This window comes from Amia ocellicauda, chromosome 5 (assembly GCF_036373705.1).
Source record: "Amia ocellicauda isolate fAmiCal2 chromosome 5, fAmiCal2.hap1, whole genome shotgun sequence".
In the NCBI taxonomy this organism is placed as follows: domain Eukaryota; kingdom Metazoa; phylum Chordata; class Actinopteri; order Amiiformes; family Amiidae; genus Amia; species Amia ocellicauda.
In genome coordinates, this window is record NC_089854.1 from 45,206,528 (window position 1) to 45,228,017 (window position 21,490).

The 21,490-nt window shown below is 38.4% G+C and overlaps 1 protein-coding gene across 17 annotated transcripts in view; it reads right to left on the reverse strand.

Moving 5' to 3' along the window:
• The window catches only part of ppfibp1b (PPFIA binding protein 1b), a 48,157-nt gene that overhangs the window by 5,271 nt on the left and 21,396 nt on the right, over nt 1-21,490 (reverse strand). The window contains exons 2-23 of one of the 17 annotated variants that reach the window (XM_066705421.1): nt 20,724-20,818; nt 19,596-19,801; nt 15,001-15,087; nt 14,048-14,161; nt 13,257-13,388; nt 12,096-12,197; nt 9,534-9,626; nt 9,113-9,205; nt 8,580-8,697; nt 7,917-7,949; nt 6,732-6,793; nt 6,418-6,502; nt 5,552-5,697; nt 4,872-4,987; nt 4,708-4,767; nt 4,481-4,541; nt 3,669-3,704; nt 3,492-3,521; nt 2,654-2,825; nt 2,038-2,070; nt 916-1,048; nt 538-666 (exon numbers count right to left, since the gene is read on the reverse strand). In XM_066705421.1, the coding sequence (XP_066561518.1) occupies nt 538-666; nt 916-1,048; nt 2,038-2,070; nt 2,654-2,825; nt 3,492-3,521; nt 3,669-3,704; nt 4,481-4,541; nt 4,708-4,767; nt 4,872-4,987; nt 5,552-5,697; nt 6,418-6,502; nt 6,732-6,793; nt 7,917-7,949; nt 8,580-8,697; nt 9,113-9,205; nt 9,534-9,626; nt 12,096-12,197; nt 13,257-13,388; nt 14,048-14,161; nt 15,001-15,087; nt 19,596-19,801; nt 20,724-20,787 (2,105 nt within the window). In that variant the 5' untranslated portion in view covers nt 20,788-20,818. Of the gene's footprint in view, nt 1-537; nt 667-915; nt 1,049-2,037; nt 2,071-2,653; nt 2,826-3,491; nt 3,522-3,668; nt 3,708-4,480; nt 4,542-4,707; nt 4,768-4,871; nt 4,988-5,551; nt 5,698-6,417; nt 6,503-6,731; nt 6,794-7,916; nt 7,950-8,579; nt 8,698-9,112; nt 9,206-9,533; nt 9,627-12,095; nt 12,198-13,256; nt 13,389-14,047; nt 14,162-15,000; nt 15,088-16,711; nt 16,874-19,595; nt 19,802-20,723; nt 20,819-21,490 lie in introns of those variants that run through there. The other 16 variants (XM_066705420.1, XM_066705427.1, XM_066705426.1 and 13 more) reach the window with 16 other exon arrangements.

Below are 21,490 nucleotides of genomic sequence, written 5' to 3' on the forward strand. Positions count from 1 at the left end.
TGCAGCCTTATCACTACATTTCCTCAATTGCAGTAATTCAGTATGCTGTAAATTGTTACTGTGAAATACCAAATGCATGATTGTAATACTAAGCAGATGCTCACATTAAAAACATGTCCTGGATTATATCCTGTTATAAAGGAAGTCCACCTGTGACTGATTGTTACCTTTGCACCCCCACCCCATTTTTGAATTATGGATACAAACCGACTAACTTATTTCATGTACATCTTGCTGGTTTGCTTTTTATTAATGTCATTCATTTCTAATGCTCTGTCTCTATACATTTCACCATAAAAAGCAATCTTCAGTAAACGTAAGAGACTATTAAACATTGAACTAGAAGTTCTGTGAAGACATTCCACTCTTCTTAACTATGACTAACTCACTCAAGAAGACCAATTCTATTTAACAAATTCAAATGAGCCCTTGTTGGAAAAAGTATAATAATACTATATAGTGATTCCTATAAAATGGATCGTGTTAAGTAATTTTCTCCAGTGTAGAGCCGAAATCTAGCTCTCCCTCTATACTCACTTGCTAGTGTTCTGCAAGTCTCTAGACCAGCCCAGTCTGGGCCCTGCTGTGGCCCTCACTCCGCCTCTTTTGAATTCTCCCTCCGACATCTCATCGGGGTTGAAAGTGGTTGACTGACTTCTCTTAAGCCTGAAAACAAATAAACAAGATAAATTAAGGTTTATATCTCACCAGGAGTTCTTATTAAAATCCAGAAAAATCTATTACAAAGTACCACATTTTAGAAAAATTCAGTCCCCAAAATTGCAGTGGTTAGGATTACCATATTTGCATATAAAAACATCCATGATATACAGAACTTCACACTGAGTTCTAACAGATGCTCAAAAGTCAGCAGACAACTGTGAATAAAGTGTAAAAGAAAAAAAAAAATCATACCTCCCAAATAACTTCTTGATGCCTCTGGCCTTCTTCTTGGAGTCGGGGGACGTGTGGACGCTGTCAGTCTCCGCAGACCTGCGCGGCACACCTGCCAGGTCCAGGTGGTCTGTGCCCTCTCTCTCAGTCTCGGCTGCAAACAGACAACGGCCCTTCAGCAAAGCATCCCAATAGCTTCAGCCCACAGTGTTCAGTAGGTATTTTACAATGGCAACATTCAGTGCTGGATTTTGTCTCCGAAAAGTAAAAGCAAGAGGTCCAAACCTTAATATATTTAGTTTCTTCCGTTTGGATATGAGAAGCACAGAAGGGTAAATATATATTTATTTCTCTCAGTTGTATAGCAGTCATAATTCACATTTTGACCACCACCATATGAACATGCTGTGTTGTAGTTGAATTAATTAAAACCCAGAACTGAATAAGGTATTAGGATGGTTAATGACATGATGTTTCAAACCTTGTTAGCTTGTTGGGACACCAGGGTAAGGAATGACAGCAATGGAGTAATGGGATCAACCGAGGACCGTCTAAAAATGAAAGCTACTGCAGATCACTAACTGCCCATGACAGCCCCTGCTGGATCTAAGAACTACAGTTAGGTACATTGCAGATGACTTTTTGTAATGGATAAACAACAACTGGATTTCTAAGAGGTTAGAGAGTTTGGGGAACATGCATACTCCCCTAGATGAATGCCCATCCTCTCACACACAAACGCTCTTTCTTTAGCATTTCCAAATCTACTTTCCCAAATAAACCACACCACACCAGGCTGCCACTATTGCAATTCGTTTTGTAAATTAATCCCACACTGAATGGTAGTGTGAGGGGGGTGGGGGGGGAGAAAGAAATGAAAAGGCTAATCTGGCATCAAGTTTTCATGCAAAACAAAACCAGCTCCTTTGACCATTCAAATATTCCAAATGGAGATTGAGGGGTGGAAAGAAACAAAATAAATCTATGTATAGATATTTCATTCCAAAATAGTTGTGCCCAATACCATTGTGAATACAGTGGACAGATTCACCACACACGCACTGACACTGTTACAAAATCCAGTTGTTCGATTTATCCAGCACACGGCATTCCTGCAGACCACCATGCAGCAGCATACTGTACCTAATGTAGGGGCACTTGCACTCCGACTGCGATCTTCACATTCCAACAACATGAACACGCAGCGCGGCAGCGGATAATATGTAGGACAACAAAGGTAAAGCTCACAAATTACACAATACAGCAACCCCCCCCACCCCCGTGTAACTTGTATAGCCGACTATGGCAAAGAGATTTCTTTGCAGGAACATCGAATGACCCCCGAATCCTCATTGTTGTATTTTTTTTTTTTTTTTCTTACATTGAAGGATTGGTGATTCTGTTTCAGCAGATATATCATTATCCAAACTAGATTACAATAGACAAATACCCCCAAAACCAGCCCCCCAACCCCCACTCACACAACTTTTCTCTCAAACACTAATGCAATTTTAAAACTCAATCCTTTCCAAACCATCTACACACTGAAAGGGAATTACGTAACACAAAAACATTTCAGAATTTTGTCCTGCATGACTTACAAAACTGCCAAAACAGGAAATGCTTTAATCGCAGGTAATGTTAAATGCAGTCACTGTTCCTGCAAAGCGCTCTTGAAGTAATTAAGTCCTAGATTATGTTAATCAAAATAAGAGTACACTCTCCCAGCACAGCAAATCAAGTTAAGTAAAATGCCCACCTAGATTAGGAGCACTTGCAGTTCTTTTGTTTCCTTTGATCTTGAAAAATCCTCGCCCGAATGAAGACCTGGCCTTCCTCGTTCCAAAACTCTCATCGTCCGCCGAGCCAGAGCAATTGGGAGACTTGGGAGGAAGACTGCCAAACTTGCTGATCTCCTCATAGGCTTTGTTCTTCAAGACAGAAAACTGCTTTTTGGAACATTTGTTCGAGTTGCACTCTCCGCAGAAGCATGCAATGAGAGGACAACTCAGGGCAGACTTTGAAATTGATGTCTAAATTGATTAGATAAATCACAAAACTAGGTAGTCAAGCATATAATGAATGAAGATAATGGTTTTATTTGGATCTCAAAGTCTCAAGATGCATCCTTCATCACAACCACTAGAGGTCAGAATTGCACTGGACATAGATCGCTGCATGCACTCTGGTCTGTAAGCAGCTTTCTGAGACTGCTTTCCCAGAATGCAATGCTATAATACATTTATCATGGAGGTTTAGCTATTGCACTACATTAATACAATCGCTACAATCAATCAAATAAATAAAAAACAGTTGCAAAACAAGTGAAAACAAGTGAATTGTTATGAATGTTGAGGGGTTATATTTAGACTTATCAAGTCAAGCAGAAGATTAGTACAATGGAACCAAATGTGACCCCCTGTAAAGATCAGTCCACATCAATAAGCTCTATATTTAAGCCCCAGAGGGAAGACATGCACACAATCTTAAAATAATTTAAACCATTTAAAAGTATTCCTGATTCACAGGATACGCTCCACACTGTGTTCCTTGTTTAGGGCAAATTCACATGAACACATTTTTCTGGAGATGCTAACCTTAAGGAGAATGAAAAAGTTCTCCGCCATCTAGGGAGAGACAGACAGGCAGGAAGAGCCGCAAGGAAGACAGCAGGAAGAAAAGGAGACATGAGAAAGACAATAGAAAAGAATGAAATAGTACAGAAATTAGTGTTTTATTTTATAAGGCCCCAAAAGCAACACAAAACGGATTACCTCTGCTGGCTTCTGATGGATGGGTGAAATGACAGTCTGCTATATAAACAAAGAAATGCAACTTATGTCAATAGAAAAATTAAGAAATGTTTTTTGCATCAACAATGACAAAAATATTTTAAGTCACTTGCTTGGCTTGTACAGTGATACTATGTTTAACAAAAAACATGCTTTCCATGATGTCCTTTATCATCAGAAACTTTTACTAGAGGTAGAAATAACAGAAGGCACAGAAATGTGTGCGTGTGTTTGGGTGGGTTACAGTAGGAAACTATAACGAAACACTAATAAAAATGTAAAATGTGTCTGAAAACAAAATATACAATAGCCATGAGGTAGATTGCTGGACCAGAGCGCCTTCACTCTTAGCTGCTTAGTCACTTCACCATCAAATTCCAAAGTGATTTATGCTGCACTTTTTGCCAACTAGCATTAGGTGATCGTTTGGACATAATGGAGGTAATAAACTTACTTTATCACTAGCTATAATACAATGCAATAAATGTCCCATTAAGAGGATGTTGAGCAACGAGAAAACTGTGGGCTCTGCCAGTCTGCCCTGACTGGACAAGGATAAGGGAGAATCGCAAAACCTCTTTACCGATTGGCTTCTGATAATGTCTGCAAACCCCACACGATTACATTTATAGGACCGGCCAATCATTTAAATTTTACTCTTTGGAATGGTTTACTCTAATTTGCGACAAATTAAAATCATTCGTGTCCAACTTCGTTACACAGGAGCATCATTCCCAGAGGATTTGTTAACCAAGGCATTAATGTATTAACAAATGACAATACAAATCACCTACCTTGTCTGTTTCACTGCTCTTCAGATTTTCCAGACTACTTGCTTTCGTGACATTTGGAGTTCTGCAAGATAGAGTTCACTATTAGCACATCACTACACAGCTATATTTACAAATGTCTCCCTTCCTCTCTGATATGGAGTCAAGATATTGTTTGGCTTGAAGACAATGTACTGATGGAAAGGGACTTTTGAAGTTAGGGGAAGGTTCACTGCAGGATGGATACTCACACAGGGCTGTCACATATAGGGGTTTCTTGCATTTCTGATAACTCTGGAGGCAACGCTTTGCTGGGTAGGAAGAAAGGAACAAAACAATGACATGTTATGTTGATGAAATGGCGACACCAGTAGTATGTGGAGACAGTACTTCCCAGACACTGAGAGTATCAGACCTGTCCAGTTCAGTGAACTCCAGATTCACATTGTGCTCTTGAACACAGGAAGACTTGGGGGTTGATGAGGAAGATGGGATGCACACCTGGAGACTGCTTGTGTGTAATTTTGGTAGCTAAAGAAAAACATAAGGAAAAACAAAACTACTGTTAAAGTTTTCCAATTTAAGACCTTTAAAAATGTTTTAATGACGGCTAACTAAATTGTTGTGTTTGGTCTACACACAGGCTGCAGTTCACCCAACCAGCAAAGGAGTCTGGCTGTTAGCAGAGGCCAGGATTAACCAGTAGGGGACATTCACATATGTTCATATCAAAAGGTTAATTAAGCAAAATGCTCACACTACCAAAAACAAAACAAAATTGCCTGAGAGGGAATTTATATCAGATGTCTGGTTTGTTTCAGTTCTGTTGAAGGAAACCATTTTCCCCACTGGATAAGCAGGGATTGCCAATATATGATCTCTAGATTTTGAGCTAAGAATGCAAAGCCAAGATGGGTCAGAGTTCCCCCACATACAGCAGCCTGTGGTTAAAAGTAACGACAACCACATGAATTTAGTGATATGCATGTTATATAATCCAAATGTTGTGATGCACACCTTATAGACCACTTGGCATGACAAAAGTTATGAGCTTTGTATAACTTGGCACAATCTCATGCACACAAGTTGAATTACCTCATCCTGCCTCATTCCCGGTGTCTCTTCGTTGTCTGCGACAGGTGAGGGTGATTTTTCCGATTCGAGAACCACTGAAATGGCAGTGGACACTGACATGGAACTGTCACTCTGGCTCTCATCACTGTCACCATCCTTTAGTTTGTCTGCAAAAAAGGAAGTGAAAAATGTTTTATATATACACACTTTCATAAGCACAGAATCAAAGGGAATTGTGGTTTAAATTTTAGGCTAAGTGAATATTCATTGACATCAGTTGACTGTATGGCTATTAAATATATAACTTTGAATACAGGAGATGTACTCCAACAGAGAGAGACTCCACTGTCCCAGAACATAAGCTCAAGTCTAAGTGCACAGCAATTCATACAACTCTTCATAAACTGATATGATGCCACGAAGCATATGGAAAATCCCATCTCCTATTACTGTGACAGCAGGCCCACAACTAGTTCAATACATAGGTCAGGGCTTCTGGGCAGGCTAAGCTCTATGGTCATAAACTCGATCTAATGATGTGCTCCCCCATTTCCCCGATGTCAAGTTTTCAGTGAATTCGGTGACATTTTGCCAGAAAATATCCCTCAGAAAAACAGGACAAAAATTAAGATAAAGTTATCAAAATAGACAAGAGTAACAAGGAAACTCGGCCTAATCATAGGTTTGACTGAAGGGTTCAGAGAGGCTATCATATTAGGTCACTTCCTGGCCGAGAAAGAGAATAGCAGAACAAAAGGAGAGGAGAGGAATGACCAAGTACATATCCTGAGGAAGCGGTCTGGCTTATTTAAAATGACCCGTTGGCTTCTCCTGTAAAAACCACAAGAGTGTGATTCCGAAGACGACACTGCCGTCAATGCGGTTACCTTTCTTAACTTGGGCTGACATAACCATGTCCTGAACCTTCTTATAGCGGTTCAGGGACTGCCTGAGTTCCTCGATCTTACGGTCCTGTAAAAAGGGAGGGAAAGTCTAAATACAAGTGGAGATGCAGAAAAAATAATTACAAACATGATTTCAATGCCAAGTCAGGGTCTCAAGATTAACTAAACACGTTTGGTATTCTTAGGCTTAATATTAAACAAATGACAGCTGTACCATACATGACACACACTGTAAGGATTTAGTCTTTGAGCTAGTCTGCTACTACAAAAACATTAAATATGTAAAATGCTCCTACTTTTTCTTCATTTGCAGCCATTAAAGACTCAACTGCCCTTTTCATTTTCTGCACCTCGAAATCTGGGGGGAAAACAAACAATTTCTAAAAAAGTTGTGAATGCTGTTATTGTTAAAGATTGTAATAAACAATGAACAAAATAAATGTAAAAGGAAAAAAGTTAAATTAAAATTCTACAGAACCATGGTTGCCACACTGTCCATTATTCATGTCTGCAAGACAAACTTACAACCACAAAAAACACCCTTCAAAAGTACATATGAAACTAAAACAAGCAAGAAAAAGCATACACCCATTTTTTGCGAAGCGTACACACTACTTGCAACTTAATTTTACCTGGCAGAACTACAGGGTTCTGCGGTTTGAGAATGAGGAAATGAATGGTGAGGATGCTGTATTGGAGCACAAGGAAATAAAGATTAGTGAATATTATTTCTGAAAAGCAACATATTTCTGGAGGGACTCCTGTGAATATGCAGCCATACTAAAAACATCCTGAAGCAAACGGGAAATTCAGCCTGACCAGCGAGAGTCTACAGAGCGTGGAACAGCCTTGAAACGGACCCGCTGTAAAATAGGGCACTATTGCTTCATTTACAACACTCAAGGGTTTCCGCTTTCCATTCAGTGTGTGTGACCGCCCTCCCTCAGCACCCCCCTCCCAAAAAATAAGATAAAATGCAGATCACCATTACAATCTGAATTATATTCTTCACACAAAACCCTAAAACATATTCATATCCAAACCTACATTGTTAAGTGTTTGTTATCAATACTGGAGCAAAGAATATTGTGTTAGAATGGTGCATAGAACTTAATGTTTTGGCTTTTAGGAGTTGCTATATTTGGCCTCTCTCTAGGACAGGATGTGTACAGCAGACAAAAGATTTATTGAAATAATCCATCTCCTGTTCCTCTAGAAGAGAAGAGAGGAGAGCGGCACTGACACTCCCAAAACACAGTGGGTGTTCCACCCAAATTCTGCAGGATCTTCAACACAAAACAGACTCCCTCAATTTTACATGGATTATTTACTTGCAAATGCTCACATTCTGAGGAAACCAAACAAATTGACCTCACCCAAGAGTTATAAATAAGCAACGTTCTAATGCACCTCAATCGCATGCAAACTGTGATTGAAGCAGACTGAAAGATACACAAGGGGAGAAAAAACTAAAGCCTTACGTTTCACTCCGAGCTTCTTTTTTAAATTGTCATCTGTGTGGAATAATGAGCAACATGCAGAACAGTTAAGTAATAAACGACAGACAGGTTGACTTTTCTACAGGAAATGGTTTTTAATCAGACTAGAGCAGTGCTGCCCAAACCCAATCCTTGAGGACCCTTAGCCAACAGGTTTATTAGGTAAAATTATACATTTCATAACACCTGGAACCATTTCAATGTGATCAATTAAGCAGGTGCTTTGTGAAATTAAGTTAGGTAGCCCTCAATGATCAGAACTCGCTTCATTGAAGTTAATTGAATAAATGGCAATTATAGATTTGGTGAAATTAGCAATTAAGAGTGACTGACAAAACTTACTGGTATTTGGGCACCACTGGACTAGACCAGCTGATGCTCCATAAATCATTTGGTTAAATTAGGTTTGTATTTTCATATAACAAATTTAGAAACAAAGTATTCAAAGCAGTGTCCTCTTCTATTGCAGGGTAAAAAGAAATAGGAAAGAATGGTACAATCTAATAAGAAAATCACTTGATTTCCTAATAAGATGGTCCATAAGTGAAGACAAGTCAAAGTTCTTCCAACTTGGTCTCATTTAGAAACACAAACATGAGCTCTGGCAGATTTCTCATAGTCCCACTATTGAAAGCCCTAGCCTACCTTTCTCCTCCTTCTCCGACCTCTCCCCAGGGGTAACACTGAAGCCCGTCGCATCACGCAACCTCCTCAACTCCACTTCTTTATTTTCCAGCTGCTCCTTCAGCATCCCTAGCTCATCCTGACCACAAGGAGACAGTGAGAGGGTAAGGGCTGGCAGTCAATCACAGAAGGACCCCAAGAAACCTTGTATTTCTTCAAATCATGCAATTTGAACGACTTCACATTTCCAAGGAAAACTGGACTGGGTGCCCTTTTACCATGTCAGTCTTTATAGTAACAGTCCAGTATTATTAATTAACAGATTTTGTCTTGGTGTTAGTACAACAGTTAGGGATCCCTTAAACTAACCAATGTCTGTTATACATTAGACAGATGTTTTTGTGGTTTTTCCTCCTCATGCACAATAATTGCATTCAGAACTATTTACTCTCATTAAAATTATTTACAAGTATCCGATGCTGTGAAAAGAAAAGGATGAAAAGCTGTAATGCAGTTGAAGAAAGATGGAAAGAAGTACCCAGAGAACACCAAACCTTTAGTGTCTGGATTTTGTGTTCCATCTTCTGTTTTTCATACTGCATCTGACCCACCTTGATTTTCAGGCTAGACAGTTTGGCCATTAGAGACTAGGGACAGACGAATTGGAAAACAAAGGAATTGACAGAAGAGAAGAGAGAATAGTGAGAGGAAGGCAAGATCTGAGAGGAAGTTTTGAAAGGAAGTACAGGAGAGAGTATTCATTTTTTTCTATAAATCTAAGCTTTTATTATGATAAAAAAAAAACCCACTAAAATTAGTGTCTTATTTGGCCATAGACTTATAGGGGGAAAACATTTGTTTCCACTTTGCAGATTTACTGGTTCAAATTTATTGGCAGGGTTTATTAAATGAGGGCATCTGCCGAGTTGAAAATACATAATGTAATCAAAGGGTAACGACAATCTGAACACTTACTTTTGTCGATTTCAGTTTCCTTTCATACTGAAGTCTTTCATTTTCCATCTCTGTGACTCTGAACCTCAGTTCACTGATCTCCTGGATCAGGCCCTGAAAAAATATATGATGTTTTTTTTACAGTCACTCAAGGTTTGTTAAATGCAAGTCATAGTAACAAATGCATACATCTCTAGTGATTGTGAATGCCGAATACAGACAAGGGTTTGGATTGAGAAACTTTTCTTGATTATGTTCAGCACAAATTAATTCTCAAATAGGTTTTCTGCTGGACAAAGTTTCAACACAGACCAAACCTACCACTTCTCACCAATCGATCTCACTATTTGAAAAGCCTCTTGAACATAAGAAACAACAACCATGAAGTTAATCATTTGCAAATGACAGATGAGTCATGATTCTGATTCTATATTTTCAGCTAAATGTTACTTAAAAAAAAGGGGGATTGTGTGGTTTCTTGCTACTTTATAAAATAAATTAAGGGTTCTACTTAGTCAAATCAGAACTCAAATTTTCACAACCTTGCCTTGATTATCTACTTGCAAATCCTGTTTAGAACAACTCTTCCATTACGTTTTGCAAAAGCAAACGAAAGCATGATTAAGATTGCCTGCTCAGTCTTGTTAGAGTCCCATTCATTTGAAATCAGATTGCAAGCAAGCGACTGGAGGCATGCATAAGCCATATATTAGAGGCAGTCTGGGGGAAATGGTGTTTAGCTGCACATCAGAAAACTGGACAAAACGTAGTGGGAGAGTGCACAGTAAACACAGGGATAAGAAAGCATACAGTACTGTGCAAAAGTTTTAGGCAGGAGTGAAAAAAAAATGCAGTAAAGTAAGAATGCTTTCAAAAATAGACAAGTTAATAGATTATATTTATCAATTAACTAAATGCAAAGGGAATGAACAGAATTAAAATCTAAATCAAATCTATATTTGGTGTTACCACCCTTTGCCTTCAAAACAGCATCAATTCTTCTAGGTACACTTGCACACAGTTTTTGAAGGAACTCGGCAGATAGGTCGGCCCAAACATCTTGGAGAACTAACCACAGTTCTTCTGTGGATTTAGGCAGCCTCAGTTGCTTCTCTCTCCATGTAATCCCAGACAGACTCAATGATGTTGAGATCAGGGCTCTGTGGGGGCCACATCATCACTTCCAGGACTCCTTGTTCTTTTTAAGATAGTTCTTAATGACTGTCACTGTATGTTTGGGGTTGTTGTCCTGCTGCAGAATAAATTTGGGGCCAATCAAATCCCCAACTCCATTTGCAGAAATGCAGCCCCAAACTTGCAAGGAACCTCCACCATGCTTCACTGTTGCCTGCAGACACTTATTCATGTACCATCTCCAGCCCTTCAGTGAACAAACTGCCTTCTGCTACAGCCAAATATTTCAAATTTTGACTCAGTCTAGAGCACCTGCTGCCATTTTTCTACACCCCAGTTCCTGTGTTTTTGTGCATAGTTGAGTCGCTTGGCCTTGTTGCCATGTCAGAGGTATGTTTTTTTTTGGCCGCAAGTCTTCCATGAAGGCCACTTCTGACCAGACTTCTCCGGACAGTAGATGGGTGTACCAGGGTCCCACTGTTTTCTGCCAATTCTTAGCTGATAACATTGCTGGACATCTTCCGATTGCAAAGGGAAATAAGCATGATGTGTCTTTCATCTGCTGCAGGAAGTTTGCCTGGTCGATCACTGCGTCTTGGTCCTCAATGTTGCCTGTTTCCTTGTGCTTCTTCAAAAGAGCTTGGACAGCACATGTGGAAACCCCTGTCTGCCTTGAAATTTCTGCCTGAGAGAGACCTTGCTGATGCAGTATAACTACCTTGTTCTTCTGTTTCAGTTAATGATTATGTTTCAACCTACATATTGAACTGATGATCATTAGCACCTGTTTGGTATAATTGTTTAATCATACACCCGACTATATGCCTGCAAAATCCCTGACTTTGTGCAAGTGTACCTAGAATAATTGATGCTGTTTTGAAGGCAAAGGGTGGTCACACCAAATATGGATTTGATTTAGATTTTTCTTCTGTTCACTCACTTTGCATTTAGTTAATTGATAAATATAATCTATTAACATGTCTATATTTGAAAGCATTCTTTCTTAACAGCATTTTTTCACACCTGCCTAAAACTTTTGCACAGTACTATAGGTAAATGCTTGGCACATGGTATTCTACAAACTAATGAAAGACATGCACAACAGTATTCAAAGACAATATGGGCCAGGGATATCTTATGTTAAAAAGTGTGGTCTAGCAATTAAAATTGGCTTATCCACTGCAGGGCTAAAACATATACAAGTTTAGAAAGGCTGGGATTAGAGGAAGAATAACATTTTTAAAAATGTCAAAATCCAATGACTCAGAATTCAAATAAGTGAAAAAAAATGTTTCACTAAACTATAATTCTTATGTTCACCACCATTTAAGTAAAGAACCAGAATTCAATCTTAGTTGACAGCAGAGCTGTCATTAGGTCGTTTAACGGACAGAAATCATGCGCAAACCAGATGTTAAAGCTGCAAACAAGCATTGCCGAGAGATTCACCTCTTGGTCCCCATACTGTACTCTCTTTTCCTGGAACAGAGCTAATTCCACCTCCAAGGTTTCCATCTGGTCTCGGAGGTCGGAGATTAAGTTATGCAGTGACTACATGGAGTGTGAGCAAGCGAGAGAGCAGAAAAACTGGGTGAAATGAAGGAAAGGCAATATAGCTTTCAGGGAGCGGAGAAGAGGCAGAAACTGAAAGATCATGATGGATGAAGAAGTAGCGACTGTGTGTGTGTGTATGTGTGTGTATATATATATATATATATATATATATACATACCAGAAAGAGTAAGAGAAAGCAACAAATTTCCTGTCGAGCCCTGACTTCTCTGCATACCACCCACACATGAAATCAAGCAGGACAGAGCAAATACCCTTATGAACAATTCAAAACAGGATGGGGATGTAACACAGTCAGCTTTAAACTGCTCCATTTTCCACACTTCACAGGTTACCCTCAACGTAACAATTCACCACAGAAAATAATCCATTTGCTCTCTCTGCATGGTCAGACGATGCAGTAACACAATTACTCATCAGAATAGAATAAATATGAAACTGTGAAGGGCTGGTGTATATTTCAATTTAGGGTTTAGTAGACTTTAAAATCTCAAATCAAGTTTATCAAGCTGTGAAGTAATTGCTCATCTGAAGCTTTGGCTTTTTGAAATGTAGATTTCTACAGATTTGTCAGACTACCAGTGAAAACAATCCTAGTGAAGACGTATAGCAACAGAATTTGAACTTTTTATTTCTTAAATTCACTTCTAACCAATTGAACAGAACACAAAAACTACAAAGACCATCTAAAATGGTTGAAAAAGCCATTGAAGACTGTAGGACCAACAATTCTAAAGATGCATCTTCAACAATGTCATTTCAAATAGTTTTGTAGTCCTCATTAAGTGCCAATATTCTCTTGCCCAGAGGCTTCTTCATAAACTACTATAGATGTATATGGTAAAATACAGCACCCACAAGATGGTTGGTGATCAAGACTTTAAAATCAGTTTGCTAAAGGGCAAGGTCACGAGTTCGAAAAGTAAACATACATTTGCTTTAAATTTCCCTCATTCAATAACCCACTTTTACTAAAGTAACAGGATAAATAAAGATCCAAGAAACTTTATGACTTCCCAATAAGCACAATTACCCTACCTCGCTGTCCCTGAATCTCTCATCGAAATCCAGACGGTCTTTCTCCATAGCAGTCAGCTTCAGTTTTAAGTTGGAAACCTCAGCCATCAGATCCAGTTTCTGCGTCTCAAGGGCTGTCCTACTCAAAAGTTCCTGTGGAAAACGGAGCAGAACAGAATAATGCTGCATTGATCAGTTCTCTAAAGAAATTCCATGTTCTGTGTTAAATGTTGAGGTCATTAGAATTTTAAAGTTTACAAAAATACTTTGGTAGTGGTAGAGGATGTAGTTTGAAGTCACTGAGATAGAAGTGTTCTTTGGGAAGTGGTCCTTCCTAACCTCTGAGAAATATTACGGCAACCATGTTTTCAAATCCTTCATTCAAGAGTTTTGAGAAAGCACCTGAATCTTCAAGATCTCCATGGACCATAAAATAAACTTATAAAATATAATTACCAGTTGAACTTCACTATGAGCAATAACCACCTACTTTAAACAATCTACAATGCACTCTTATTTTTGACTTCACCCTTAGCATTCAGGTGTAAATACAAATTCCCCATTGAGGAAAACTATTTCACCATCTACAACAAACTTTTCCACTACAAATGATATTTATGCCTGTTCTTCCTGCTTGTGCAGCTTGAGCTTCTTAAGGTCAAACATTTCAGGTTTGCAATGCACTTTGTAAAAGCAGGTGCCCGAGAAAATGAGCTCTGTCCGATCTCTTCACAGAAACAACTCAGGGATTTCACCGTTTTGCAGTTTCTCCCATTGTAAAACTGCAGACCTCTCAAGCAAGAAACCCTAACCTGTTGCAGCATCTCCTCAGTAGCATTCAGCTTCTCCCGGTGTTCATCCAGGCACAAGTCAAGGTCTCTGATCTTCTCCCCCTGAGCTTCCACCTGATCGGTTAACACACTGACCTAGAAAAAGCACAGACATCGTCCAGTACCAAACATCGCTCTCTTATCTTACAAAAAACTAAAGAAAAAAAAAAAAAGAAAAAATGAACCTATGGGTAAAGTTTGCAACAAGGTACTGAAGAACTAGCATTGTACAGCTGTATTTTAGATCTGTCTTAGTAGTCTTGTAAATTAGTGTGTCTGTGTAGATATTGTGTTAAAGTCTAAATCAATACACATCTAACTTCTGTATGTTTTATATTGATTTTAGCATTAGAAATTGTTTGTATACAGACTCAGCAAATTAGCTTTATCTAGCCTAGCAAAACCAACAAGGTGGTTGTTAAAGATGCATCCTATTGAAATTATTCTCTCTGCTTCCACTTCCGTTTCATCTATGATAAGGGAAATGGTCCGAATGCATCGCCCATGGGTTTGTCTGTGTATGGATTTCCGGTTTTTCCTCTCAAAGCCAAAGAAGTTACCTAGTTGTTAAGAAAACCACAAGATCGTACCGTTTGTATGCTGTAACGGGACCAGACATCTGCCTCTATGATGACCTCCTCCCTTGGGAAGGGCAGCCTACAAACTTTCCAGGGCTTGCATCTTTTGAAGCCTTTGATTGGATGAACGGCCACAAGATTCTACATTATTTTTCTATAAAGCTTCACTCATGTTTGTAAACATTAAGTCCTCACTGAAGGAATTTTCCTGACGTGGGGCTTCCGAGCCGGCTTGATTAAAGGTTCTATTTGCTTTATCTCGACGACTTCTCCACTTATTTCCAAGACGGGTTCTACACTATCCCCATTTGAATTAAAATAAAATAAAAAGTAAATAAATAAATAAAACATACTTACTTGTAACACAAGAGATTCCTTGTCACTCTCAAGGCGAGAGAGTCTTTCTTGGTAAACATCACCACTCACAGAAATGTGTCCATTGGTCTGAAACGACAAGGAGGAAAGGGGCGGCCCATCTGTGTGAACTCAGACAATGCAATATTAATTCGGCAATATAATGAAAAGATGAGAATAAATTAGTCGAGCACTCTGCAGGACACAAGATCTTAAAATTTCACAAAAGTTTTTCAGGATATGAATGCATGGTAATTTATAACAAAAGTGTATATACATTTTCTTCCATTAGGTAGCAATTCTTTAATATCATATCTAGAATTTACTTGGGTTTACAATTATTTTATTTACCCTCCACCTCACATAAAAGATTAGTTTACACAAGTAGAATTTGGGTATTAACTTGGGTATTAAAGCTGGGGGGAAAAACAAACCTTTCAATAAAATGAGACTTGACAAGACATCTTTCAGCTAAGGTTTCATTCTAGGATAAAATATTTGCTTGCAGCACTGGAAATAATGCTACTTGTACAGTAAATGGATATGCAAGCATCTCCTTTTGCCATCACACAAGCAGTATTAAGTCATGATACTGTACATGGCATTTGCCTGGCAGCTGTACCAGATGCATCTCTGCCTTTTCCTTTAGGAATGTTCACTACCAAAAAAAATTTCAAATTGCATAGTCTTACTACACATTGGACGAGATCAGATAATACATGATTTTTATTTTTTGTGATTTAATAGCATCTTTCAAAATACTTTCAATACTGCTTCAAGATTCTCATTCTCAGTTCTAATGTCCACAACATCGCAATAATGACAATTATGATTTAATCTTCTCCCCCCAAAAGTGATGTTTCACCTCTGAACAGTTGCGGTTTAGTTGTGAAAGTGCACTTGAGCCAGACAGAAGAAAAAATACAGATGTTCCGTTACCACATAAGGTTGAAAATAAGGCTAGTTCTTTTAAACTTGCTGTACATTTCAAATCAATCCTCCGAGACTAAGCCACCGCTGTCACAAAACGTCAAAATGTAATCCATCTAAAATACCTGCACTGGTATCTTGGGGGAAGGTTCAGTGTCTTCCAGCCTTCCCCAATTGATGGACTGGGGTGGCATTTGTTTGTCAAAATGATCTGAACCAACAGGACTGAAATTACATTACCTGGTTACAGTTTAATAGCATTAAAACTTGGTAAGAGCTAGTAAGATAGACTGGATGGATCTCAAACTAACACACTAAAGGAAAGGCAGCCAATTACCATTCACAGCCCTAACTCCCTTCTCAGCCCTGTTTGGAGCATAAGGGATTACCATACTGATTCACTGGGGAGGATTTGGCCAAGAGAGACCATAAATTGTTAGTGTGCTCACGTTCCATCTAATTTGTACAGAGATGTACAAAACTTCAACCGATCTACAGATGCTTCTTGCAATGTGGATTTCAGACCACTAAAATCTACACACTTTAAATAGAAGGATTTAGTGAAAAATAAAATAAATCCCTGACTAACACTTTAATCCTGCTGTGATAAAACCCAAGCATCATTACCTTGGTAAACCATTCACCATTAACTGGTCTTAACAAATTTCAGTCTCAGTTAATCATTGATTTTCAAATTAATCTCTAAAACGGAATCTGAGAGGTTTTAGCTGCCCATGTGACAGGCAACTACTCACACATACACATTATTGAAATAAGGCCTTACCTTTTTCATCCATTTAAAATGCTTGTAAATATCCAGAGAACTGTCCATTTCACCACATACAGTTCAGATACTCCAAAAGATAGACGAATCAAAGTTTCACTTTTGACTATAATATTTAAAGGGACAACATTCTGGGGCCAGTGCACGAGAGAAAGTGATAGATTTTGTCTTATTCTGCAGCTGTTGCTCAAACTTGTTAGTAACTACTTCAAGATGTTACCATTCTTTTGATCACTTGCTTAGGAATGTGTACTGAACTTCCAGCACATTTGTGTAAATAAAGGCTGCAAGGAATTCCTTTGTGTTTTTTCTGTTTACCTTGGTAGGAGTGAACAAGACCACAAACCTATTGCAGCAGCTCCATGCAGTGCAGTCTGTCAACAACAGCTAGAAATGAACCCACTTTGAAAGGTACTAGCCTTCCACTACGTAACACCCAGCCTTATAAAGAACTCCTTTACTTCTGTATATTAAATTACTTCAGTTTGACACTAATTCCAATTAGCCGTTTGAAAGATACATTAAAGCATGGATATGAAAGAGGTGATTGGTTTCAGTTCAGAAGGTCCGTCTTTATTAAGAGAGTGTCTGTTCTCCAATCAAGTGCAGAGGAATGATATTTGTAAGCCATACAAAGCAGAGCTTTAGTTTGGGAGCCATGGATACTTGGCAGGGGGAACTGGGTGCGAAGATGCATTATGCATCTTGATAATGTCAATGTTTGGGGATTTGGCAAATTTAAGTCGACAGCTTTTAAGGGTCTGTAGTTTATAAAATACAAGATTAGTACAATTCAATACACACTGATAATAAGAAAAGTAAATGAAGTTTGGGTGTAGTAATTTATCCTGATGTCTCCATGAAAGTTTCTAAATGTGTTACAAGACAGTTAATCTGAAGCATTTTGCACAGGAACTTCAGAGGTTAAACTTTTATAAACCCATTATCGCTAGGCACTGGAAGGCATTTGTCTGTGGAAAAACTCAATCTTACTAAAGGCATGTGACGCTCCATCAGTTTCCAGTGGTTTGAACAGATATGGGACTTCTGGCAGCACTCCAGATACAGATTTTTTTTACATATATAAAAACAAAACAAAAGAATCCAAAACAAATCTGCAGCAATGTACATTAAAAGTTCTTCCAATTTGCATTTTGTTTACCGTTCACTAGCATTATATAAAGAAGTTAAATTTGGTAAAATTTGTTTATCACTTTAAAAGAGAATTAAATAACTAGCTGCCCCTTTAAAAAGTGGTATTCAAATTCTGAGGACTACTCTAAACAAAGACCTGGGCTAAAGTAAGAGGCATTATGGTTATTATGTAGGAGGCTCAGCATTTAAAAAACACAAGGAGAAAATGTGGACTAAATACATTAACTGAAATACTGAGTTTTTATTTTATTACAGAAAAAACAGAACCCAATATTTGAGGCTTTTACATCCGTTTACTGACATGGAAATAAAGTAGGCTTTAGTAAGATCACATGAAAGATCAGATTTCACTAACTACGACTTATAAAGTTAGTTGAATCGTTTCCAAGGCAGCCTTCTATGTAAGCCTGCCTCCTCTACATGTGTATGGATTCTGAGGAACCAGTAGTAACCTTTGTATTAGCAGAATCTCAGCCATGGAGGAAAATGAGCAAACTGACCAGCTGAGCATAAAAGTGGCAAAATATGAAATGCAATTAAAATCAGTCTTTAAAGCAGAACATAATACTACATAGAGGCTGATTAGATTAAGGAGAGTTTGTTTTCTGTGTTTTTACTCCATAGGAAGTACTGGTTTCACAAGAGGGACCTTGTTATTTCAAGCTGGAGTTTCTAGAATGTATTCAGTTTAGATTCTGAGATTCTAGAGAAGACTATGAATGTTCTAGCATGTGATACAAGAGACTACACAAGATGGATAAGGTGATGGGATACGTTTCTTGGGAACACCCAAGCAAGATGAACACCACAAGAGAGATTTTGTATTTGTAAGATCTATTGCAGATACACGGGGTACAAAACTACCTGCTTTTGTTTTCATTAACAATTTTCGAAAAATATATTGTAAGTTACAAATAGTGTAGATGTGGTATTCCTCATTCATGCATAATTGCCTGCTTTTCAAAGACTGATTATCACTATTCTTGGCTTACCCGATGTTACTTAAGGTAGTGTAGTTCCAAACTACTGCTAATCGAGGTCTGTGAAACCAGCTGATAAACGGTTACATAAGAAGAACATAACGCAAGAACTAATGGGACCACTCCCCTCTAGTGCTGGTTCAAGCAAGATATTTGTAGAGTTTGTTGAGCTACAAGAATGCTTCCATTGAATGTAAGATGGGAGGACTAGATTGTGAAGTGCTGATCATTTACTAACCTTCTACAGTTCTCTCATACTCTGTTTTTATACACAAAATGGAGAATGACTGAGTACGGCAAAGATGTGAAAGAGATTGTTGGGAGAGGGAAGCATTCTGTCAGGAGGCTAAAGAGACACGGATCTAACGATTACACTCTGTACACACAAGGAGCCTGGACAGCTGGTGTGGGACGAGCCAAGGGTTACCCCTGCCAATTATAACCTCACCCAGGGCTGCCAAAGCTCAGCCAACTGAGCGCCAACCACCCGGCATTCCACGTCCGTGTTGCTAACGGCAGTGCTTCGAACTCAAACCAGTGTTACAAAATTGTCAATTGAGGCTTTTCATAATGAAGTACACCACATCAAGACTTATTTTCAGCTTAAGGACCCCATCCTTAACAGGGCTTGTTTGTAGCACACCAAAGTACATTTATATGTACATATGAAAAATACCTTGCAGAAAACAAAAAGGTAAAAATAAAATTAAAATCACCAATTACAAGTGCAATAAGGCGGCAGACCCTACCAGGTGACCCTGGAGCCATTCTAAAATAGTTTCCGCCGTGGAGTCTGGGATCTGACAGCGTAACCCTTCCTTCTCCTCCGTTTCCATTAGTTCCAGCAAACCACGCAAGTCTTCGACCAGGTGTAGTGCTCGGAGGCTGCCCATAAAGGGAGAGGTAGGAGACTGGCAGTCAAAGATGCCATTGGAGTATTCTAAAGCCTTGGAGCCTGGACCAAAAAACAAAAAACAAAAAAAAAACACCACATCAGATGAGACTCAAAACAATTTGAAATAAAAGTAGGCTACACTTTTACATCAAGACAATTCTGATCATTGATGTTTCATCTAAAATGGTCAGTACAAGATATTCTTCCAATTTAGAAATTTATAATTTTCTTAAATTTCTTTGCAGTTTAATTTACATCTTGGTACTAGAAGACAAAGCAGAGTAGTTTGGACACTAGGGTCTCAATGCATTACAATCAAATATATAAACCTTAAATGATTGCAGCAGCAAAAGGCTAAAAGACAAAAAACTAGGAAACTGAAACAGCTTTATTCAAGCTTCCCTAAAATAGCATGTGTGTGATCAGTTCATTGCATGGGAGTGTAGGACAAAGGATACAGCAGCTATAAGGATGCCTCCAAGATATGCATTAACAAGCAATTTGCTTAAGAAACCTCAGTTCTTTCATTAACTAAATTAAATTAAAATGGGTTTTCAAGGCTCATAAAACATTGTATACATTTAAAAACTGTCATTTAAAGCCAGTTCATGACTAACTTCTCAAAGCATGCCAAGAATATTAAAATAAAGTAAACATTTTCCACCATCTACTCAATAAAGAAGTATTAACATCACGATAAGAATGACAAAAAAAAAAAAAAAAAAAAATTAAAGTGCTGTGACCAGACTGAACTCAACAATGGAACTCCAGTCCACACAGGAGAGTTAGAAATAACTTGTCTTAAAGATCCTTCAAAACCAACTTAACCTCATTATGCAAGGGTAGGGTATTCACCTTCACTGAACTTCATAGCTTTACATAGTCTCCATAGTGACAAGACAGGAATTTTAACAGCAGAACAGTGGGAGCATATCTGGGCTGCAGGAAATTGCTCCCATGTTCCAGAAATTTCTTTCCTTACCTGCTATGATTCCATCCATCTGCTCCAAAGCTGCGGCCAACATGTCACTGGCATCGGACATCATCTTGAAAACTCAAAGCAGGCCACTGCCAATCCTGGAGATAAAAATACAAACAAAACCTCCTTAAAACAAAAGCATTCCAAGTGCTGAACCCAACACCCTGTAAACATCTTTAGAAACTAAATTGTGTGGTCACCATGTTTCGATTAGGAAAATTAGTTCTAGATTTTCTTCCACAAAAAATAAAAAGTAAAAGTTATAATTGGTAACGTCTGCTTAAATTCACGTCATTTTTATTTTTTTGTCTTTGAATTCAAGATAATTATCAGACATCTGCCACAGACACTACAATCGGATCTCGCATGCATTTATACTCTGCACTTCTCCACACTATGTACACATGACAAAAGTACTACATACAGAGAAAGATTCAAGTAACTGCCTATTAATCTAAAGCAATTATTTTTTGGAAAGGCGTGACATGAATGAGAACGAATGAGAATTAATTGTTTAACAATAGCCAGGGCTAATGGAAATTAAATAATGTATTAGAACCTTAACTGGCTACAGGGTTTTACATAGAAATAGTTATTACAGTACAACACAGTCTGGAGCAATTTCCTGTCATTTACATTAAATTAAACAGATTACATCTATTTATTGTTTTCCTGCTACTGCAATCCATTTCCTGTGGGGTTTTAGGATTTGAACTCCCTACAGACGGACCAACTGGCACAGTAAAACCCTCAAAATGGTATTTCTGAAG